The sequence below is a fragment of the Oreochromis niloticus genome, linkage group LG10 (genome assembly GCF_001858045.2).
Source record: "Oreochromis niloticus isolate F11D_XX linkage group LG10, O_niloticus_UMD_NMBU, whole genome shotgun sequence".
NCBI classification, from domain to species: domain Eukaryota; kingdom Metazoa; phylum Chordata; class Actinopteri; order Cichliformes; family Cichlidae; genus Oreochromis; species Oreochromis niloticus.
The window spans coordinates 6,822,648-6,842,209 of NC_031975.2; the positions used below are offsets into that span (position 1 = coordinate 6,822,648).

General features: G+C 43.1%; 1 protein-coding gene across 9 annotated transcripts in view; it reads right to left on the minus strand.

Annotated features, from left to right (window-relative positions):
• Positions 1-30: 30 nt before the first annotated feature.
• The window catches only part of LOC112841777 (peripheral-type benzodiazepine receptor-associated protein 1), a 56,534-nt gene continuing 37,002 nt past the window's right edge, over positions 31-19,562 (minus strand). For all 9 annotated transcript variants that reach the window (XM_025910882.1, XM_025910881.1, XM_025910883.1 and 6 more), the window contains 4 exons: positions 11,389-11,571; positions 4,909-5,072; positions 203-286; positions 31-63 (listed from right to left, as the gene is read on the minus strand). In XM_025910882.1, the coding sequence (XP_025766667.1) occupies positions 274-286; positions 4,909-5,072; positions 11,389-11,571 (360 nt within the window). In that variant the 3' untranslated portion in view covers positions 31-63; positions 203-273. The remainder of the gene's footprint in view (positions 64-202; positions 287-4,908; positions 5,073-11,388; positions 11,572-19,562) is intronic.

Here is a 19,562-nt window from a genome sequence, read left to right on the forward strand (position 1 = left end):
GAGGAGATCTGCCTCCTCCTTTAGTTGCTCATTTTTGCCTTGCTCATCCTCAAGCTGGCTCTCCTGTTCCAGAAAAACACAAAACCAGGCTCATACAAACATGTGGAAATCCACGTCTACCCCTCTGCTGTCATTATGTCCACCGCAGCTGCTTTAAAGAGAGTATGACAGAAGGAAACAATGGAGCACAAGGTTCCCTTACCAAATCCAGACATCTCTTCTGTCGCTTCTTTACTTCATGCTCAAGATTTTCACATTCTTTTCTTTTCTTGCTCAGCTCACTTTCCTGAAACAAGAGAAAAAACAAGGATAGTTACACTTAATCTTTAATTTGGAAACTCAAGTCAGGCTTTGAACTAAAACTCTCAAAATGTACATACATTGCAGTTTCCATAGTGACCTCTGACAGGACAGCAATGAGGCATTACAAAGCTTAGCATCCTTTAATTATTATAAATGCAGCTTATATGCAGGAGCAGCATAGGAGAAATCAGCTTATTTCACTGTGGCTCCAGGACCTTAATCGAGCATTACCCCTGTGATTGTGATGTGGGAGCTACAGGACAGAGGCTAATTGCAGACCACCAGCAGCTGACTGGAAGAGACACTGTACTCTCACCGGGGAGGACACAGCAAGACAATAAAGATAATTAAACTGCAATCTGTGCTCTGATTTGCTTGATTGTGTTTCAGTTGCGTTTTTTTGAAGGCCTGACTAACAGTCACATAATAGCTGGGAAGCTAAACTACCACATCTGATTGTACTGTGTGGAATTCAAATACAACATGGTCACATTACAAAAACATTTCTCACTGAGCTGATCATTCATTGTCACACTAAATGTTTTGTCTCCATGGTTGTCACCTTTCTCACTATGTGTTAATAGACCTCTCTGCATCGAATCATATCTGTTATTAATCTCTGTCTCTCTTCCACAGCATGTCTTTATCCTGTTTTTCTTCTTTCACCCCAACCGGTCGCAGCAGATGGCCGCCCCTCCCTGAGCCTGGTTCTGCCGGAGGTTTCTTCCTGTTAAAAGGGAGTTTGTCCTTCCCACTGTCGCCAAAGTGCTTGCTCATAGGGGGTCATATGATTGTTGGGTTTTTCTCTGTATTTATTATTGTGCTAACTACTGTACAATATAAAGCGCCTTGAGGCGACTTTTGTTGTGATTTGGCACAATATAAATAAAATTGAATTGAATTGAATTGAATTGAACACTACCGCAGGTATTCTTTGATTCAGATTTGCAACTGGTTTTGTTCCTTTGTAACTTCCATTACAATATTTAGAACAGCTATGCTACGCATTATAAATATGAAGAAAACAAGACTTTTATTTTGAAAAACAGATGCAACAATGTCCCTGACAAGGAGGGGAATTTATTCTTCAGCACGGGGTCCTTTTTCACTCTAAAAATAATGATATGAGCAAGATAATCCATTCAGAGAATGTTACCTGATCAAGACAGATTAAGTTGCCTGTGTCGTTCTGTTAAACTAGAAAGATCACAAAACTTCTTTCCTCTGCTAGAGGGTTGGAAGATGTCATGCTTCATCTAAAGTTCAAGCATCAATTTGACAATAAGGGGGAAGAAAATAAAGTTTTGTAAAACATGGACCCAACATCTATATTATTTCACTACTGTTATTAGGATAACATGACTCATAACATAATATGATACTTATTGCTTTCTTCTTACAGTACCGATCAAAAGTTTAAGACCAGTTGAAAAATGGCAAAAAAAATCATATTCAAGTAGGGCTTCAACATGCAACAAGAAGAAATGGGAGTGAGACAAAACATTTTCTGAGCATGCAATTTATTGAAACCAACGCTTAAACTTAAACTGGCAGTTTTACAGCTGATAAAAAGTTTAGGACCACATGCCTTTAAAAGGCCAAATCTGTGCAAAAATGTGGATTCATTGTCATTGTCTGTCAGGTAGTCTCACTGTCATAATGCATCAGAACGCCTTTCCCTTTTTGAACGTGGTCAGGTTGTTGAACTGTATAAGCAGGGTCTCTCGCAGCGTGCCATTGCTGCTGAGGTGAGACGCAGTAAGACAGTCATTTGGAATTTCTTAAATGATCCTGAGGGTTATGGAACAAAAAAGTAAAGTGGAAGACCCCAAAAAATTTCACCAGCACTGAGCCAGAGAATCCAATTGCCTGTCTGTCAAGACACTGGACAATCCTCGACCCAAATTAAGGCCGTTACTGGTGCCGACTGCAGCCCCGTAACCATCAGACAGCATCTGAGACTGAAGGGTTTCAAAAACAAAAAATATCTTCAAAGGCCTTGTGTCCTTGAATGGCACAGAACAGTTTGGAAGATGAATTATCAATGAAATCTGAGTTTCTGTCACATCAGCCTCCTAAGACAGTCTCCAAGAAAAGAAAGGCTTGTTTGCTCTGTGGCACACAACTGCAATGTTTAAACTTTGCTAAACAACACGAAAAGAAGTCCAGTGAAACCTGGAAGCACCTCCTTGGTTCAGCTGAGACCAAGATGAAATTGCTCGAGTCAGGACAAACACAGTGAATGCACAGTCCTGCCATTAACACCCTGAGATGAACATGCAATAACAGCTGAGCTGAATGAAAACATTATAGCCAAATGTTGGCTGACAAAGATGACTCCTTGTCATCCTCAGTCTTCTGGCTGAGGAGGAATAGTCCAGGCTGAAAATCACACAAGACTTCCCAAAGAAGAAAAGAGTGAAAACCATCACAGGGACAGGAATGTTACCCGACTTTAAACCAACAGATTATCAATGCCATATTTTCAAAAAGGTAGCAGACAGCAGGTTTAAAAATGTTCTCTGATGAATGGCAGAACAATCCATGCAGCAGTAAAGCACTTAAGGAATGTTGGTATACTGACATATTAAAAGTTAAAGTGAAGTAAAGTTTGTCACTGGTGTGAACATGTGATGCATGCATGACCTCCCCAAACAAAACACACACTCACACATGTCGGGTATTCATATCTTGTGTGGACATCTAATTGACATAATGCTTTCCCTAGCCACTTACCCTTACCATAACCCACTTGTAACCCTGTCACTAAAACCACATTTTGAGTCTCAAAAATGCCTTCAGACTTGAGGGGACTGGGATTTTGGTCTCCATAAGGGCTGTTCGTCCCCACAAACATATGTGTGTGTGCGTGTGTGTGAACACACACACACACACACTTGAGCCAGAGAGTAAAAGAGCTTTCAGCCCAGGTGTTTACCTTCTAAACAAATAAAGATATCTGCACCAGTAATTGACACAGATGATGATGATGATGGTGAAGGAAATTCAGCATTTAAGGAGGACCTACGGCCAATGTGTTATTAATTGTATGCAAATACTTCATAGTCAAACAGGATCTACAGGCCTGCAGGCTAAAGATTAAAGATTTAAAACAAAATCTGCTGCCATGCAAGGTCTTTGTGTTTCTCTTCATGCACAGTAGTGCACTTATGACAGTGCTACATTAGCATGCCAACATGCTCTCAATGACAGTGCTAGTGCTAGCATGAAAGAGATGTAAGTCTATAAATATTTATCAGGCTGACAGGATTGATTTAGTGTGTTAGCATGCTAACATGTGCACTAAACACAAAGAACAGTTCAGCCTGAGAGTACTGCCATCTGTTTTGGCGATATTTGGTGATAAATCAAAGCATTAGGCAAGTTAAGATTATGACTTGATGATGAAGTTAGATGAAAATAAACTAATGAATTCATTCTCTGGACATGATCAATATCAATGGAAAATTCCAAAGTACTCCTTCCCATAGCTGTCGAGATATTTCAGTCTGGACTAAAGCAGCGATCTGACTGCTGTCACTAGTAAAGCTAAAAATATCACTTGCATGGTGATCACTTTCTGAGCAATCTCAGTGTTTACTCTGCTGTAATTATATATTCCACTGCCAAGATACCACTTCCTCCTTGGACTAATACTGATTTTATGAAGAAACTAGTTAGTGTATGGGGTAAAGCTTCACCAGCTATTTGTCAAACAAAACACTGTGGAGAAAATGAGTGAACTGAACTCAACTGAATAGCCAAGTTGCACTTTACTTATATATATGAATTTAAAAGAATTTAATCAATGGACAAAAAAAGATTTGTGTCATTAATTCAGTTTCCATCCAAATGTGATTTGTTTTGTGAGGCAAATCTTGACCACTGACCAGCAGAATATAATCAGTTTATTGTTGAATGAAAGTAAATGTTTGTGTCAAAGGTAATGAAATTGCCTTCAGCTGTTCCTGATATATCACATGTAACTTATCTGATGTTTTTTATTGTCCAATATGTTGCATTTTTTATTCTGAGAAAAAATGCAGAGCTGAAGGAAATAAGGTCTATTTATGCTTTGAATCCTACTTGTAGCATCAGAAAGGGTGATGTGCTACTTTTCCAAAGGACAAGATCAAAATAATCCCAGCATTACATAACAAATCTGACTGTAGATTTTCCTTCAGTGGAAGTCAGCTCAGTCACAGCACTGATATCCCTGCTTCAGTTTCAAATAAAAATACAAACATAGAACCCTCCCTATAATTACACTCAATATGTAGATTTAGCCGATGGGAGGTGTGCAAGGATGACTTTGGAGACATGGAATGACTTGAAAGCCATTCAGGTGACATCTAATAGCAGTCTGTATCACTAACTCTTAAATATCAGCAAGCAGCTCTATTATGCACATAGCATTTGAACATGATGAATATTTAGCAGGTCATTAAATACAAACTGCTTTGTTAAGATTTCCCTTCTTCATTAAGACAGCAAACTGACATTTGCAACAGAAAAGGCTTGCTGGTGGAGTAAAGTGTCCCTTAATTTATAGTGTAATGATGGGTCTGAGAAAAGGAAAATGAAAACTCAGTCCTCTTCACTTACCAGAAACTGTAGACGCTGGTCCTCTGTGTTTTTCTCCTTACGGGAGGGGGCGGGCTAAGGCCCAGTATGGGCGTCACTCGCAGCCCCGACTCCTCCTCTCCGGGAGTTTTCTCAGACCTGGAGGGAGCTTCATCTAATACCACACACGGGGTCTCTCCTACAACCTGAGAGAAACAGGAGGAATCATTCACTTTACATGTAAAAGTAAAAAAAAAAGAAAAAGAAGAAGAAGAAGAAGAAAAAATACAGTTCTGACACAGTTGCAGAATGGGGAGCAAATGTATAACTGTCAACTGTTAAGTAACCTTTACACTAGCATCCCCCACTGTGAAACAGGGATTAGTAACAAGCCTCCTTCCCAGTGTTCCATCTACAATCAATGAGTAATCCAGGGGGATTCCCTCTGGCTTCCAACAAGACTAGAACAAATTAGCGGGAAGGCTGTCCTATCTAATTAGGCTGCGTGCAATGACTGGACTGTTTCACACTAGGTTACACTTCTGAAACAGTCACATATTTATCTTCATACACTGTATGATTCTTCTAATGGATATCCAGGTGGGGGGGGCAGGCTAACACTGGTTAAAGGTTAAGAGTCGGGAATCAGTATCTAATTTTAGAGCAAACCTACTTATGCCTAGAGAACTGTGCTAGTGTAGCCAAGGCCAGGACCCAATAACAGGATCAAAGGCGCTCTGCCACGTGCAGCAAATGGGATCTCTCCTTTACAATCTTCTTGCTTTTACACTGGAAGACTATTACTATAGACATTAGACACACCAGTTTAAGATAGGATTTACCTGGGGATTAGCAGACTACTTCAGGAATTCATATGCTGTATTAAAAACATTTACTGCCAAAAAAATCCCCCTAAGATCTATACCATACATATCTCTCTCTCTCTCTCTCGACAGGACATATGTATATATACATACACATACACACACATATATATATATACATATGTATGTATGTGTGTGTGTGTGTGTGTGTGTGTGTATATATATATATATATATAAATATCTATATCTATATATATATATATATATATATATATATATATATAAATATCTATATCTATATATATATATATATATATATATATATATATATATATATATAAATATCTATATCTATATCTATATATATATATATATATATATATATATATACACACACACACACACACACACATACATACATATGTATATATATATATGTGTGTGTATGTGTATGTATATATACATATGTCCTGTCGAGAGAGAGAGAGAGAGATAAGACATAATTGACATTTAACTATTCAAATGAGATAAGGGTGACTCTTGCCCACAACCGCTGCATACGATAACAAAGAAAGTGAGCTAAAACTGAAACCAAATGATCTCCAGACTCGTCCATCATGAACAGAAGCGTTCCTGTTGTAGTTTCACTAAGAACTATGACAAGATTATGATAGGACCTCTGCCTTGAATGACTAGAAGTAGTGTCTTCTGGCAGCTGTATGCAGTCATCATTATTTTTAGAAAACACAAGACGTCACTAAAAACAACATGCCAGTAACTGAATGAGTGGTCTAAACTGGAGACAGCTCTTTGTTGTATAAAGCAGCTTATTGTCTCAACTAGATACTAGTCATCAAGATACTCATTTCACAGCATCAACACCATCACCTGCAGCATGAAAATAGCGTTCTGACACGACACTGTTAGTTTCCCACACCTTTTTTTTTTTTAAAGATGCCATTCAGGCTGCATGGTGGATACAGACTATGGGGTTCAAAAGTCATTGTGACAGAATCTAATCAGTGGCATGCCTCTGAAGTTAAGCAAAGCCACCCCTGGTTTATCTGTTGGATACAAGGCCAGATGGTGTTAGTAATGGTGACGAAAGACCAGCAGGAGGCACTAAATCCATTGGCCCCCGGTCAAAAAAAGTGCCCAGGAAAGAGGGCTTTAAATAGGCTCGCTGCTGCTTTTTGTTCTCCTCGTTCCTTTTGGTGGTCATTTAACATCCCATCATAACCCTCTAAAGTGAGGACAGGCTAGATGATCCCATCATCCTGGCAAAATTCCCATCTTTCTAACTTGTCTGACATAATTAAACTAGTCAGTCTTCTTGTCATTTGTAATTAGCTTGCAGGAGTGCACGCCCATTCAGTGGGTTGGCTTAAGTTTGTGGAGTTTCTGCTACAACCTGGCAGCCATGCAGCACGGTGGGTGAGGTACGCTCTAACTCTTCTATCAACTTTTTTTAACTTAATAGTCCAGTCGTCCTTGCATGCTACATACCTGAACTTTACTCTTTCATTATTAAACAACACACTTTATCAAAAGTAGTGACTGTGTTTGTGGTGTTTTCATGAAAAAAAAAAATGCTGTTTACAGAGATAAATCAGGAGGTTTTACATTATTTTTAAAATACAGGTCAAGCTCCCTAAAAGAGCAATCCTTTATCTAAAGAGATGATGGGTTCAAAGCAAATATAATAAGACTTCATGCGACGTGTGATATCATTCTGACATGGTTTTGGCGAATGAGCACAGAGAAGCGAATATTACATAATGCCACATTTATGCACTGTTGTGGGGAATAAAGCGGCTGTCAGACTGACAGAGAGCATTAGAGCACAGCTTAGGCTATTATGAATCATTTCAAAGGTTTATATGCCAACACACTAACCTAACAAAACTTACTATGACCTAACAGGCTGTTCTTGTTTTAGAGATTTTGCTTAGATATGGTGTTGAGTTTCGGTCTCTATTCTTATACAGACAATTCAGAGGATAGGTCAACTCAGCCCAGTGAGAGTCTTTGCATCTTGGCCTATATACAGCAGCAAAACTATAACGTAATTAGAGACAAACCCTAGACATTAATGCTCTCTTTACTGTGTTATTGTGGGGGTTTTTTCCCATATGATGATGATGATTATGAAATGGTCAGAGGCAGGTGGTGCCCACGCAACAGTATTAATTATACCTGGTAAGTATTACATAACAGGTGTTCCAGTCCTTTATTCCAATTAAATACATGAGAATTCTCACTTGTTTAACTGAGCAACACTGAATTTAGTTTGAAAAGATATCAAAAGTAAATCGTGCAACAAAAAACTAAAATAAAAATACCCCTCTGAGCATCGCAAGTGATGCTCAGAGGAAGGAATCGGCAGTTGTTTCAATCCAACCACCTAAGCGAAGAAATGCTACTTATCTTCAGCCACTTTTATTTATTTAAATTTATGGCTGGATATTTCCTTGAGAGAGAGAGTAAATCAAATCAGGGCATGATGTGAGTTACCTATAGAAAATTTCTCTCTTGAGGGTTTTTAACACATCTGCAAGAAATTATATCAAATACATGGTTTGGAGTTTCTGGGTGACAAACTAGTCCAATTTTAAGATGCAGTGGTTTGCATCTGCCCAATTTAAATTTGAAAAGTAAAAACTTTGGGTAGTTGTGTCCCAGATTTAATGAGCGCACATTATCTCTGCTGCAAGTAGTCATATCAGCTATCCAAAATAAAACGCTGATGTTACACATACTCTGTTTTTATCTGAGCCAGTTGGGAAAACAAACTCAATAAAACACAGACTAGCAGATCATAAATGGTCATATGCTCTAGTAAAATCATCCTTTGATAATGTCTACAATTTCAGGGGTCCGACTCTGCGAAAAGTCTAATTAAATATGAGATCAATAATCCAAGTGGACTGAACTTCAGTTTAGAATAAGGAGCTTCCATATTTGTAGAAAGAAGCTATTAGAAAATATCCAGATCCAAGTCAGGAGCCTTTTGTTACTTCAAGACAGTGGTTAAATTAGTTCTCCTTAACAGCCACAGGATATGAACATCAGTTAGACTAATACTCCAACCTCTGTCTGTCATCTACAGATTTCAACTGGATACTTGATAATTTAGTTATTTAGAAACTTTTAAGTTAAATCCTTCTGGATAACACATGGAAATAGCTATGCAGTGAGCCTGAGAGGTTGAATGTATCATTAATCAAGCACAATGCAACCTTATCCTTTCTCTTTTCTTCAGTAATGTTATAAAAGATTTGAATTCCATCTACCTTTTTTAATACGTTCAAGGCCAAGCTTACATGCAGCATAGATGTATAACTGATCAAGCGCTTGTGAAGTGGTAGTGTTTGTCTGACCCTGCAGAAATCAGAAACACTGTCTTATCCAATTGCACATTCAAACTGAGGTGAATAAAGTAATGAGTGTTTAAATAAAAAAGAATCCCTAAATAAAGTCAAGAACGAAAATTAAATTAGTTAAGTAAATACTCAAATCCTACAGGATGTGTAAACACAGTCATGTAAGTCATTTACCAATAAATGACCTGATGAAGGAAGCGGGCGCACCTAGCGCCTGTTTTATCCTGAGACTACAGCAGGGCTGCCCAATCCCAGTCCTCGAGAGCTACCGTCCTACAGCTTTTAGATGCATCCTTGGTCAGACACACCTGAATCAAATGAATGGCTTGTTATCAGGCCTTTGCCAAACTTGGTGGCATACAGAAGAGGTAATCAAACCATTTGATTCAGCTGTGTTGGAGTAGGGATGCATCTAAAAGCTGCAGGACAGTAGCTCTTGAGGACTGGGATTGGGCACCCCTGGACTACAGCATGTTTGCCTCTTGTGTTTGTATCAGACCAGGCCCTAGCTCAGATCCCCACCTCTCCTCGCACCCTGCCTCACATGATGAGGTGTGGACACTTCACACTGATGTGGTCCATGTACACTAAAGTACACCCTGGGCCCATGCGTACTAAAGCAGGGTCAGATCCCATTCAGCAGGCCCTGAATGCCATAAGCACATTGGTGTAATCCCTGCAGACTACTGAAACGGGTAACTGGATCACTTCTTTTAAAAGCACCTTAATGGATTGGCCTGGCCATTGATTTTCTTTTTTAATACGGAACATATCGATGTCCACCAATCAAATGCAGCAGCACCATGTCACTAAGTCTGTCTGTCTAAATTCTACATCTGGAAGCTGTGAAATATGACTGTTACAAAACTGGGTTGACAGGCTGCCCTTGACTAGGCCTCACGCTTGCTCCGTCTTTCTGCACTGTAAGAAAGTGGCAGTCCATCATAGACAAGGGTGGGATTTAGCACAGGATTTACTGAAATGAATATTTTTAAAAAAGCAAAAACACAAAAGACAAATTCCTTTAAATGCAACTCAAGTCGGAATAGTAAGATGGGGCATGTAACAGCATAAGCAGCTGATTTTAATATCTAACATGAATGAAACACCAGCTGCTTTGAGCCAGTTCTCTCACCCTCCCAGTATGTCATGACACTGACTCGTTTTCAGTGTCAAGTCTCAACTTTGAGTCCTGCACGGCTTCAAGCACACGCACATACATACGAGGTTAGCCAAGAAGCACTACAAGAGACAGACCTTACTAAGTCCCAGAGACAGAAAAACTCACAAGATTACCTACCCCTTTCGTGTGATCTGTGGCAACGTCAAGGGTTCCCTTGGCCTGCTAGTTATCCAGAGCAGGGCGAGATAGAAAAGTCTTTACTGCGGCTGGAGTCTTACCTACCACCCAAAACCCTCTCACCGCTGCCACAGCAACAGCGAGCGGATTACTGGACTGTACCATTCTGTTGTTAGAGGGGATTAGAGTTCACACAACATGGCCCCTTTCTGGGTGTGCGTGTGCCACTGGCAGTGCGTGTTTGCGTCCCACAAATGACAGATTACCACAATCGGCATTCTCATTTGAGCTCCACAGGCAGAGAATTTACTTCACTCCACAGGCAGTGAAAAATTTTACAAAAAATAAAAGAAACATTATTAGATGTATGCATTTAAATTACATGGACATGATGCAACTATACCTCTAAAATTTACCACAGAAATTACATTTTTCTCTGTTTCAGATGTTCAGCGATAAACAATGAATTTTACCATTACAAATAATCCACATGCTGCATTAAGAAACCTTTTCCTATATTTAGGTGATGTGTGTATTTTTCTACTTTCCAGCCAATGACTAATATCCAGAGCATCCCTCCTCTGGAGTAGAGCTGTTTCTAAGAACTGAAAACAGCATTAAATGCACAGAAGATCAGAGTGTAGGACTTTTGTGTCTTTGATCAGGTCCAAGTTCAAGAGAGGGAATCATCTCATTATGGCCTGCGACAGATTAGTATTGAGTCCAACAACAAGCCATTATATAACACTGGAAAACATCCATGACAACATAAACAAACGCTGAGTTTCGGGACAACTCACAGTGATATGTTTTACATTCCTATAATTCCAACTACACTCTGAGACCATAAATGTTTCTAGATTTAACTACATGATGGGGCCTGTTTGTAATAGCTCATTTTACCTCACATTTAATGCGCATAAACAGAGTTCACTTGCCTTTTTAAAGCTGATTAAGACCAACAGGGGTCGGTGCAGAGTCTGAATGTTTTCTGGTGTGATGAAAATGACTTTACCTTCTTTCGCCCTTCGTCCTTCACATTTTCCCCACTCTTCTCTGCAGCATCGTGGTCAGGAATATGGTCATGCTGCTTTCTGGATGATGTGACCGACAGCTGCCTTTGCAGCCGCAGCACCTCCTTCTGAGACTCCCTAAGAAGCTTCTCAAATTCCCCTCTACCAGATGGAATAGGGGAGCCCTGCATACATACACACACACACACACACACACACACACACACACACACACACATATATATACATCCATTAAACACAGCCACAAGACAAAAGTTTCAGTTTAGCACATTATTCAATTCAATTCAATTCAATTCAATTTTATTTATATAGCGCCAAATCACAACAAAAGTCGCCTCAAGGCGCTTTATATTGTACAGTAGATAGCACAATATTGTTTGTGTTGTTTTCAAACTGCATCCTGCAGGTACTAAATATTAAATTAAACAATAAAAGAATATGGACGTTCCACTACAGTTTACGAAGAACACAGGAGTCAGCACATTTTTATTATGTCAGTGCACAGCTAACCCTGTAACATCCAGTATTATGAAACCCAACAGATGTTCACATTCAAGAGAATCAGCTTTTAAGTCACTGGTAATTAAGAACAGCCTATTCCTGCAATGTCATCTATCTAGACATCAGCAGTGACGCAGCCTTTGCAACAGGGGCTTAAGAGGAGGTTAGGATGAGCAGAACCCATGCTGTCCAGCAGAGAGCAGGCTTGTGGCAGTGCTGACAATGAGTTTGGTAGATGGAATACTGCTTAAAACTTGAAATCTATGGAACTCCAAAGTGTTCAAAATTAAATAAATAAATAGGACAAGATGAAATAAATAACTATGTGAATAAATAAGACACAGATATGTAATGTGAGAATGATATTGTGAAATAATGGAACACATTTTGAAAAAAAACGCTCATTATTGTGAAATATATTGCATTCGGCTATATAAATTTACTTATTATTGTGAAATATTATTTCATGGTCATTATTTTTCCCAATAACAGAGATTATTGCTGAGACATTTTATTTCCAGCCGTCTTTATTCCAAAATGTCCTTTTTTCAAAGTCAGTCTTTATTTCAAAATCCCGTTTTTCCTGAGGGCCTATTTATTCCCTTTCAGTCGATTCACTCGGTACAACACATAAGTATGGGATATCACGCCCTCGCGTGTCCTGGCTGAAGAAACCTTTATTCACGCTTTTAAGGCAGATGACGTGTGATGACATGCACACGGCCCGCCTGCACATATAGCCGCTGTCATCACAGTCATCACTCAGTTCTTACGCTCTTCACCTTGCTGAGAACACCTCTACTGAGTTGGGCTAGCTAGCTGATGCTAGTTAGCTCCGTTGTCTGCCGACTTGAACTGAGCTTAACTGCCCCTGTTGGTGGTAGCCTCCACCGCGGAGTGCTAATTTCAAGTTTTCCTGTGCAGCATTTTGCTTTGCATTTTGGAATGGACTCCAAACCAAAGCGAGCAAAGCAGAAATCTTCTGTTCGTCCCTGTCCTCAGGGATGCGGTTTCTCTTTGCACGACAGCGACCAGTATGATGCCTGCCCTGTCTGCCTGAAGATCGTCCACGCTAGGAGAGCGTTGACGGAGCCCGAAGCCTGTGCGTTTTGTCGCCAGCTCTGGCGCTCGACCCTGGAAAGGCAGGTGATGTTTGTGGAAAAAGTGTTGGGACGCTCGGCTGTCGCACGGCATGACCCTCTCCTTTGCGAGTCCGAAGACGAGGATTATCCGGTCGATGTCCCCACAATTAGCTGGGCTGACCACATGGAATATGTTGACGGGTTAGCCGATGACGAGCCGGAACCATGCAGGAGCGCTGATGGGCTTCAGCCTGGGTTGAAGCCCTCCAGCGCTCCCCAGGAAGACGATGACGTGCTGGACATCGGCCTGGACATCCATGGTTTGTCGGAGGATGAGCAGGAGAGCTCATTGTCGGCCTAATGTGCCACCGCTGCTGCGCCGGTCGGCCACGATGACACCTCTCTTTTCTCCCTGTTTCGCCATGCTGCTGAGAAGCTGCAGGTGGACTGGCCCTCTCCTCCGCCAGCTCAGAAGCCGTCGCAGTTCGCGTTTTTTTTCCTCCCACCGGAGCCCGCAACAGCCAAAACCTGCCTTCCCATGTTCCCAGACTTTGTCTGCGAGCTAACAGCATCATGGGACAAACCTCTGTCTACCCGCGTCACTGTGCCCGGCTATGGACAGTACATGGAATTGGACGGCGCTGAGGGGGCTGGCTTAGCTAACCCACCCGCTATGGAGCCGTCTCTGGCTGCTTATCTGGCCCCGTCCCATAACCATGGTGTCGACGCACTAGTGTCTGCGGCTGGGTTATTCGGACATTCACTTGAAGCCATTCAGGCTACATTCGATCTGAGGAAGAAGCAGACGGAATCTCTGCACGACATCATCCCCAGACGTCAGCCCAAGCCCAAGCCCGCAGCTAGCTCTCACAGGCCCGCCGCTCCTCTGCCAACTGGCAAGAGACCAGCGCCCACCGCTGCAGTGGGCGTGCCACCAGCGGGAGCACATCCTCCGGCCCGAGCTCCATGCCAGTCGGCCTGGAGCAAAGGCCCACCCTCCGGCCCCGGCGGGACCCGACGCCCAGAAGGAAGAAGCCTCAGCCCTCCTAGCTGTGGTTTCAAGTGGAGAAGGGGTCCAGCGGCAGGGAGATGCTGCTTTTACCCCTCTGTTGCCGCCCGAGAGGTGCCACTTAAGTTCTGTTCAGGTTGTCAGCCCCAGAAGGCGCTGCACTTTCCTAACACTGTCTCCCAAGCACAAACCCCCTGCACACAAAATGCCTCAGGTTGTAACTCCCTGTTAAGGTGTGTTAAATGTTCAGGTGACCACATCAAGTGTTCCCGCTGTTTTTCATTGTTGTGCCCCAGGAAAGGTGCCTCCAACAAAATGTATGAATGTACATGTTCCCATGTTACAATCAATAAAGAGTGTTGTTTATTCTCAAACAATCACAAATGCTCAGCCTGCGGGCAGAATGAGCCAGGTCAGGCAGGTGATGCAGTCCCCTGCAGACACACTGGGGAGCGACAATGCCCCGCCGACGGTGCTGCGAACCGTTGCCATGGGTTACCGGTTGCAGTTCCGGGTCAAGCCGCCTCGTTTCCAAGGAGTCGTAAACACGACTGTCAACACCGAGGCGGCCATGATACTCAGAGAGGAAATAAAGGCGCTATTGCAGAAAAGAGCAATACGAGTGGTCCCCGCTTCGGAGACAGACAAAGGTTGGTACAGCCGCTATTTTGTTGTTCTGAAAAGAGGGGGAGGGCTTCGTCCCATCCTCGACCTGCGAGTCTTGAACACGTATCTACGTACGTACAGGTTCAAGATGCTAACACTCAGACAGCTCTTGAATGCAGTCGGCCCGGGAGATTGGTTTGCGACAATCGATCAAACAGATGCTTATTTTCATGTGGCTATACACCCGAAACACAAGCAGTTTCTGAGGTTTGCATTCGAGGGCGTAGCCTACGAATACCTAGTGCTGCCGTTCGGGCTGTCGCTCGCTCCTTGCACCTTTACGAAATGTGCCGAAGCAGCGCTAGCGCCCCTCAGAGAGAGAGGCATCCGCATCTTAGCCTACCTAGACGACTGGGCTCTCGTAGCTTGCTCCAGAGAGCAGGCGGAGACACAGCTGTCACTGGTTCTGTCACACATTGAGACGCTGGGGTTCTCTGTGAACTTTCAAAAGAGCTCGCTAATCCCGAGTCAGCAGATTTCTTTCCTCGGTTTGGAAATATGCTCGCTTTCCAGCCGCGCACGTTTGTCGGAGCACAGAGTGGCCGCGTTTCATCCCTGCCTCGCTCAGTTTCAGCTGGGACGCAGACTGCGTTTCCAGACAATATTACGCTTGTTGGGCATGATGGCATCTATGATCGCCGTAGTGCCACTTGGACTGTTAAAAATGAAAGCGTTTCAACGCTGGACTCTCTCTCACCGCCTGTGTGCATCGCGTCACCTCCGGAGGAGGCTGCCGGTAACCGCGTCAGTGAGAGGGATTTGGTCCGCAGCTCAGCGCCAGCTGCACATCAACCACTCAGAGCTGTTAGCAGTGTTCTTAGCTCTAAAGCATTTCCGTCCAGTCCTGGAGGGCCAGCATGTCTTAGTCAGGACGGACAATTCAACAGTGGTGTCTTACATAAACAGGCAGGGAGGAACACGCTCTCTTCCCCTGTTGAAGCTGTCTCGCTCTCTGCTGTTATGGTGCAGTGTTCATTTTCTGTCTCTAAGAGCCACCCATGTTCCGGGCCACCTGAACCTGGGGCCGGACCTTCTCTCCAGGGGGGGGTCCTCTGGTGAGAGAATGGAGGTTACACCCTTCAATAGTGGCTCAGATTTGGGACCTATTTGGCAAGGCGCAAATAGATCTTTTTGCTTCCAGGGTAAATACTCACTGTCCCCTGTTCTTCTCCATAATCGACCACGATGCACCCTTGGGCTTGGATGCGCTAGCGCACCAATGGCCAGACGTGCTCCTGTATGCATTTCCCCCAGTGGAAATGATATCTCCAGTTCTAGAGAGAGTGTGTCGGCATTCCCTCTCTCTGATTCTAGTGGCCCCTTGGTGGCCCACAAGGTCGTGGTATGCAGAGATAATCAGCCTGCTAGCAGCGAGTCCTTGGCAACTTCCTCTCCACAGGGACCTCCTCTCTCAGGCAGGAGGAGAAGTGGTTCATCCGCGCCCGGATCTGTGGCGCCTTCATGCTTACCTGCTGAGAGGTTAAACTTGATTGCTAAGGGTTTGCCACCTAGTGTGATAGCGACAATTCAGAGCCCTAGGGCCTCATCTACTAGAGGCTTGTACGCTTACAAATGGCGAGGCTTCGAGCAATGGTGCCAGGACCGCCACACTCTCCCATTTCAGTGCTCTATTGTGGATGTTTTGACATTCCTGCAGGAGCTGCTGGATAAGGGCCTTTCATTTTCGACAATTAAGGTTTATTTAGCAGCTATATCTGCTTGTCATATTGGCTTTGACGGGGTGACACCAGGTGCATATCCCCTTGCCATACCTTTTCTGAAAGGGGTTTGCCGGCTGAGACCCGTGCTGAAGTCCAGTGTCCCTGCTTGGGACTTGTCTTTGGTGCTGGAGGCCCTTTGTAGCCCCCCGTTTGAAGCCACTGAGTCTGTGGATATGAAATTTCTTTCATATAAGACTGCATTACTTCTCGCTTTGGCTTCAGCAAAGCGAGTGGGTGACCTTCATGCGCTGTCTGTGCATCCCTCCTACACACAGTTCTCTCCTGATGGCCACAAGGTTGTATTGCGTCCAAATTGTTATGGTCCTGGGTCGGTGACCTGGACCTGCCTATGTATCCCCTCTAGTGTAGTCAGGTCTCTGTGTAAAGCCCGCGTCTCTGAGTCTGTGTCTTCGCGTGTGTTTTGAGTTTCCTGTTTTCCCCTGTCTCGTCTTGTCGATCACAATCAGCTGTGCCTCCCTCCTGTGTGTAGTTTCCTCGTTCCCTTCTGTGTATTTATAGTGTGTGTTCACTCATGTTTGTCGCTACTCCATCTGTGTTTCTTCCCTGCATTTTCTCCCCGAGTCACCTGTTCAGGTTCGTTTTGTTAGTCATTCCCGGTTTAGGTCACCTTTAGGTTTTGTTTTGCTCGCTGTGTTCCTGTTTGTGCCACCAGTGTGTGTTAATAAAGCTTGCTCACGTCCAAGCCAGTGCCAGTATCTGGGTCCTCTCTCACACCCTCCACACGTCTGCCACCGCAGCCGTGACACAAATGCTGCCTATTTTTCCAAGATAATGCCTGCATCTTATAGCTCAATGGAGTTTGAGTTGCGGAGCTTTTGCTCCCCTCCTTTTGCATCTGAGGAGCAGAGGAGGATGCATTCTCTTTGTCCAGTGCATGTGCTACGCACCTACATTGAGCGCACTCAGAATGTGCGTTTATGTGACCAGCTGTTTGTCTGCTTCGCTAATCCAAATAGAGGTAGAGCTCTGTCTAAACCGAGGCTGTCCCACTGGATTATAGAAGCTATCTCACTGGCATACAGCACCAAAGGTCTTGCTTTGCCCCAGGAGGTGAGAGCTCACTCCACCAGGGGGATGGCAACCTCATGGGCTCTTTTTAAAGGGGTGCCTGTAGCTGATATTTGTGCGGCAGCTAGTTGGGCATCACCGCACACTTTTGTGCGATTTTATCGGTTGGACATCACAGCCCCTTCGGTGGCTCATGCTGTCCTTTCTGCTGGGTCTACCGCTCACTAAGGATGTGGTGGCCTGATTCCAGTTCGGTGGCTGCTCTGCGGGTCGTGTATATATGTCCCATACTTATCTGTTGTACCGAGTGAATCGACTGAAAGGGAACAAATAGTTATGTCTATAACTTCTGTTCCCTGAAGGAGAGGAACGAGGTACAACACAAGGTGGCCCCACTGAGCAGTTTGGCTTGGTGAAGAGCGGCTATCGAACTGAGAGATGACTGTGATGACAGCGGCTATATGTGCAGACGGGGCCGTGCGCGTGTCATCACACGTCATCTGCCTTAACCCTCTGGGGTCGCCAGACGCGCCGGCGCGTCAAAATCACATGACCAATTTAAGACGACACCGCTACAAGATGCAGCGAGTCAGAGTCTCCATTCCAACTTGGGTCGAAAGTGTGGACTTCAAACTATATACCAGTTTTTGAATTGTGTCGACAGGCCACGTAAAACCAGAGTTATGATAAAAAATACACGCGATGTTTTTTTCTGAACAAAACAGTGGTGTTTACAGCGGGAAGAACGGTAAAAACAGCGTTTTCTACAGACAGCGCTAGCATACACTCTCCGTTTGCGAGTGAAAAAAGAAAAAGAAAAAACACCCCTTCCCTATTGGTGTTAGAGTTTAACATGTCAGCCAATCAAAAAAATGATATGGCAACATGTGACACTTGGTTGCTTAGGGAGAAGGGGAAGTTTTTAGGAGTGACACCCGCAACGGAAAGCAGCCGAGCGAAAGAAAGAGAGAGAGCAAGTTTTCATATCTGAGACATTAGTGATGTTTAGCGTGTTTGGAGGCTATAGTTAGTTTGTTGTGTAGTTATTGTTTTGCATCGTGTGTCAGTTAGACTGCTGAATTTCATATTTTCTCCAAAAAAAAGCCGTCAAAGGTGGATTCCAGTGTAAACACTGTTCCCACATGGAAAACTGGATTGATGCACCTCCTGCAGTCAGACCTGCAGGGTTTAGGCCTGTGGTGTTCTCCTCTGTCTTATACTGAACTCAAACTACATTTTTTGGACTGGCACAAATAATTTGTGTGCCTTCTTATTTGATGCAGCACACCTAATTGTTCTGTAAATAGATTTAATGGTTATATAAAAAACACCTGAGGCCTTGGCTGCATTTTTAGGTAAATAGTACCATATAACTTTGTTGTTTGCAAAACTTGTGCATAATTTTTAGAAATGTACAATTTCTATTTGCATTTCAAGTTATGAAAATGATTCGTTAAACATGTTTGTGGGTTTTACAGTAAAAAATATAACTGTTTTTTACTCGGATTTTGAATTTTTTGTCTGAATTTAGATCAACTGTGCTAATATAGTATACCAAAATGAAAAAATGACTCAAATTTCAGATATTTGAGGTTGTGCTGAAAATAATGATACCAAACAAGGCAAGAAAAACATATTTTAAAGGTGAAATATAGAGGTAAAATCAAAAGTAGTCAAAAACGGCCAATTATACCCTGGACCCCAGAGGGTTAAAGGCCTGAATCAAGGTTTCTTCAGCCAGGACACGCGAGGGCGTGATATCCAATACTTATGTGTTGTACCTCGTTCCTCTCCTTCAGGGAACATCAGTTATAGACATAACTATTCGTTTCATAATGCGACTTTTCAGCAGAATGACTTTGTCTGTCAATCAGTGTGAGTGGGTTGGATCTTTGCGCCTATTGGCTTTTCATTTATCTCTGTGAAGGTTCTCAGTCATCCAGGTCATCGTAGTCAAAGGAGTTTGCAAAGAAAAGCGTCTGGACTTCTTTAAGTTGCTTGAAGACGTTTCACCTCTCATCCGAGAAGCTTCTTCAGTTCTAAGGTCAAATGGCCGAGAGTCCCAGATTTAAACCCAGTGGGAGTATCCCCCCAAAGAGGGACAAAGGACCTCCTGATGATCCTCTAATCACATGAGATTTATGATG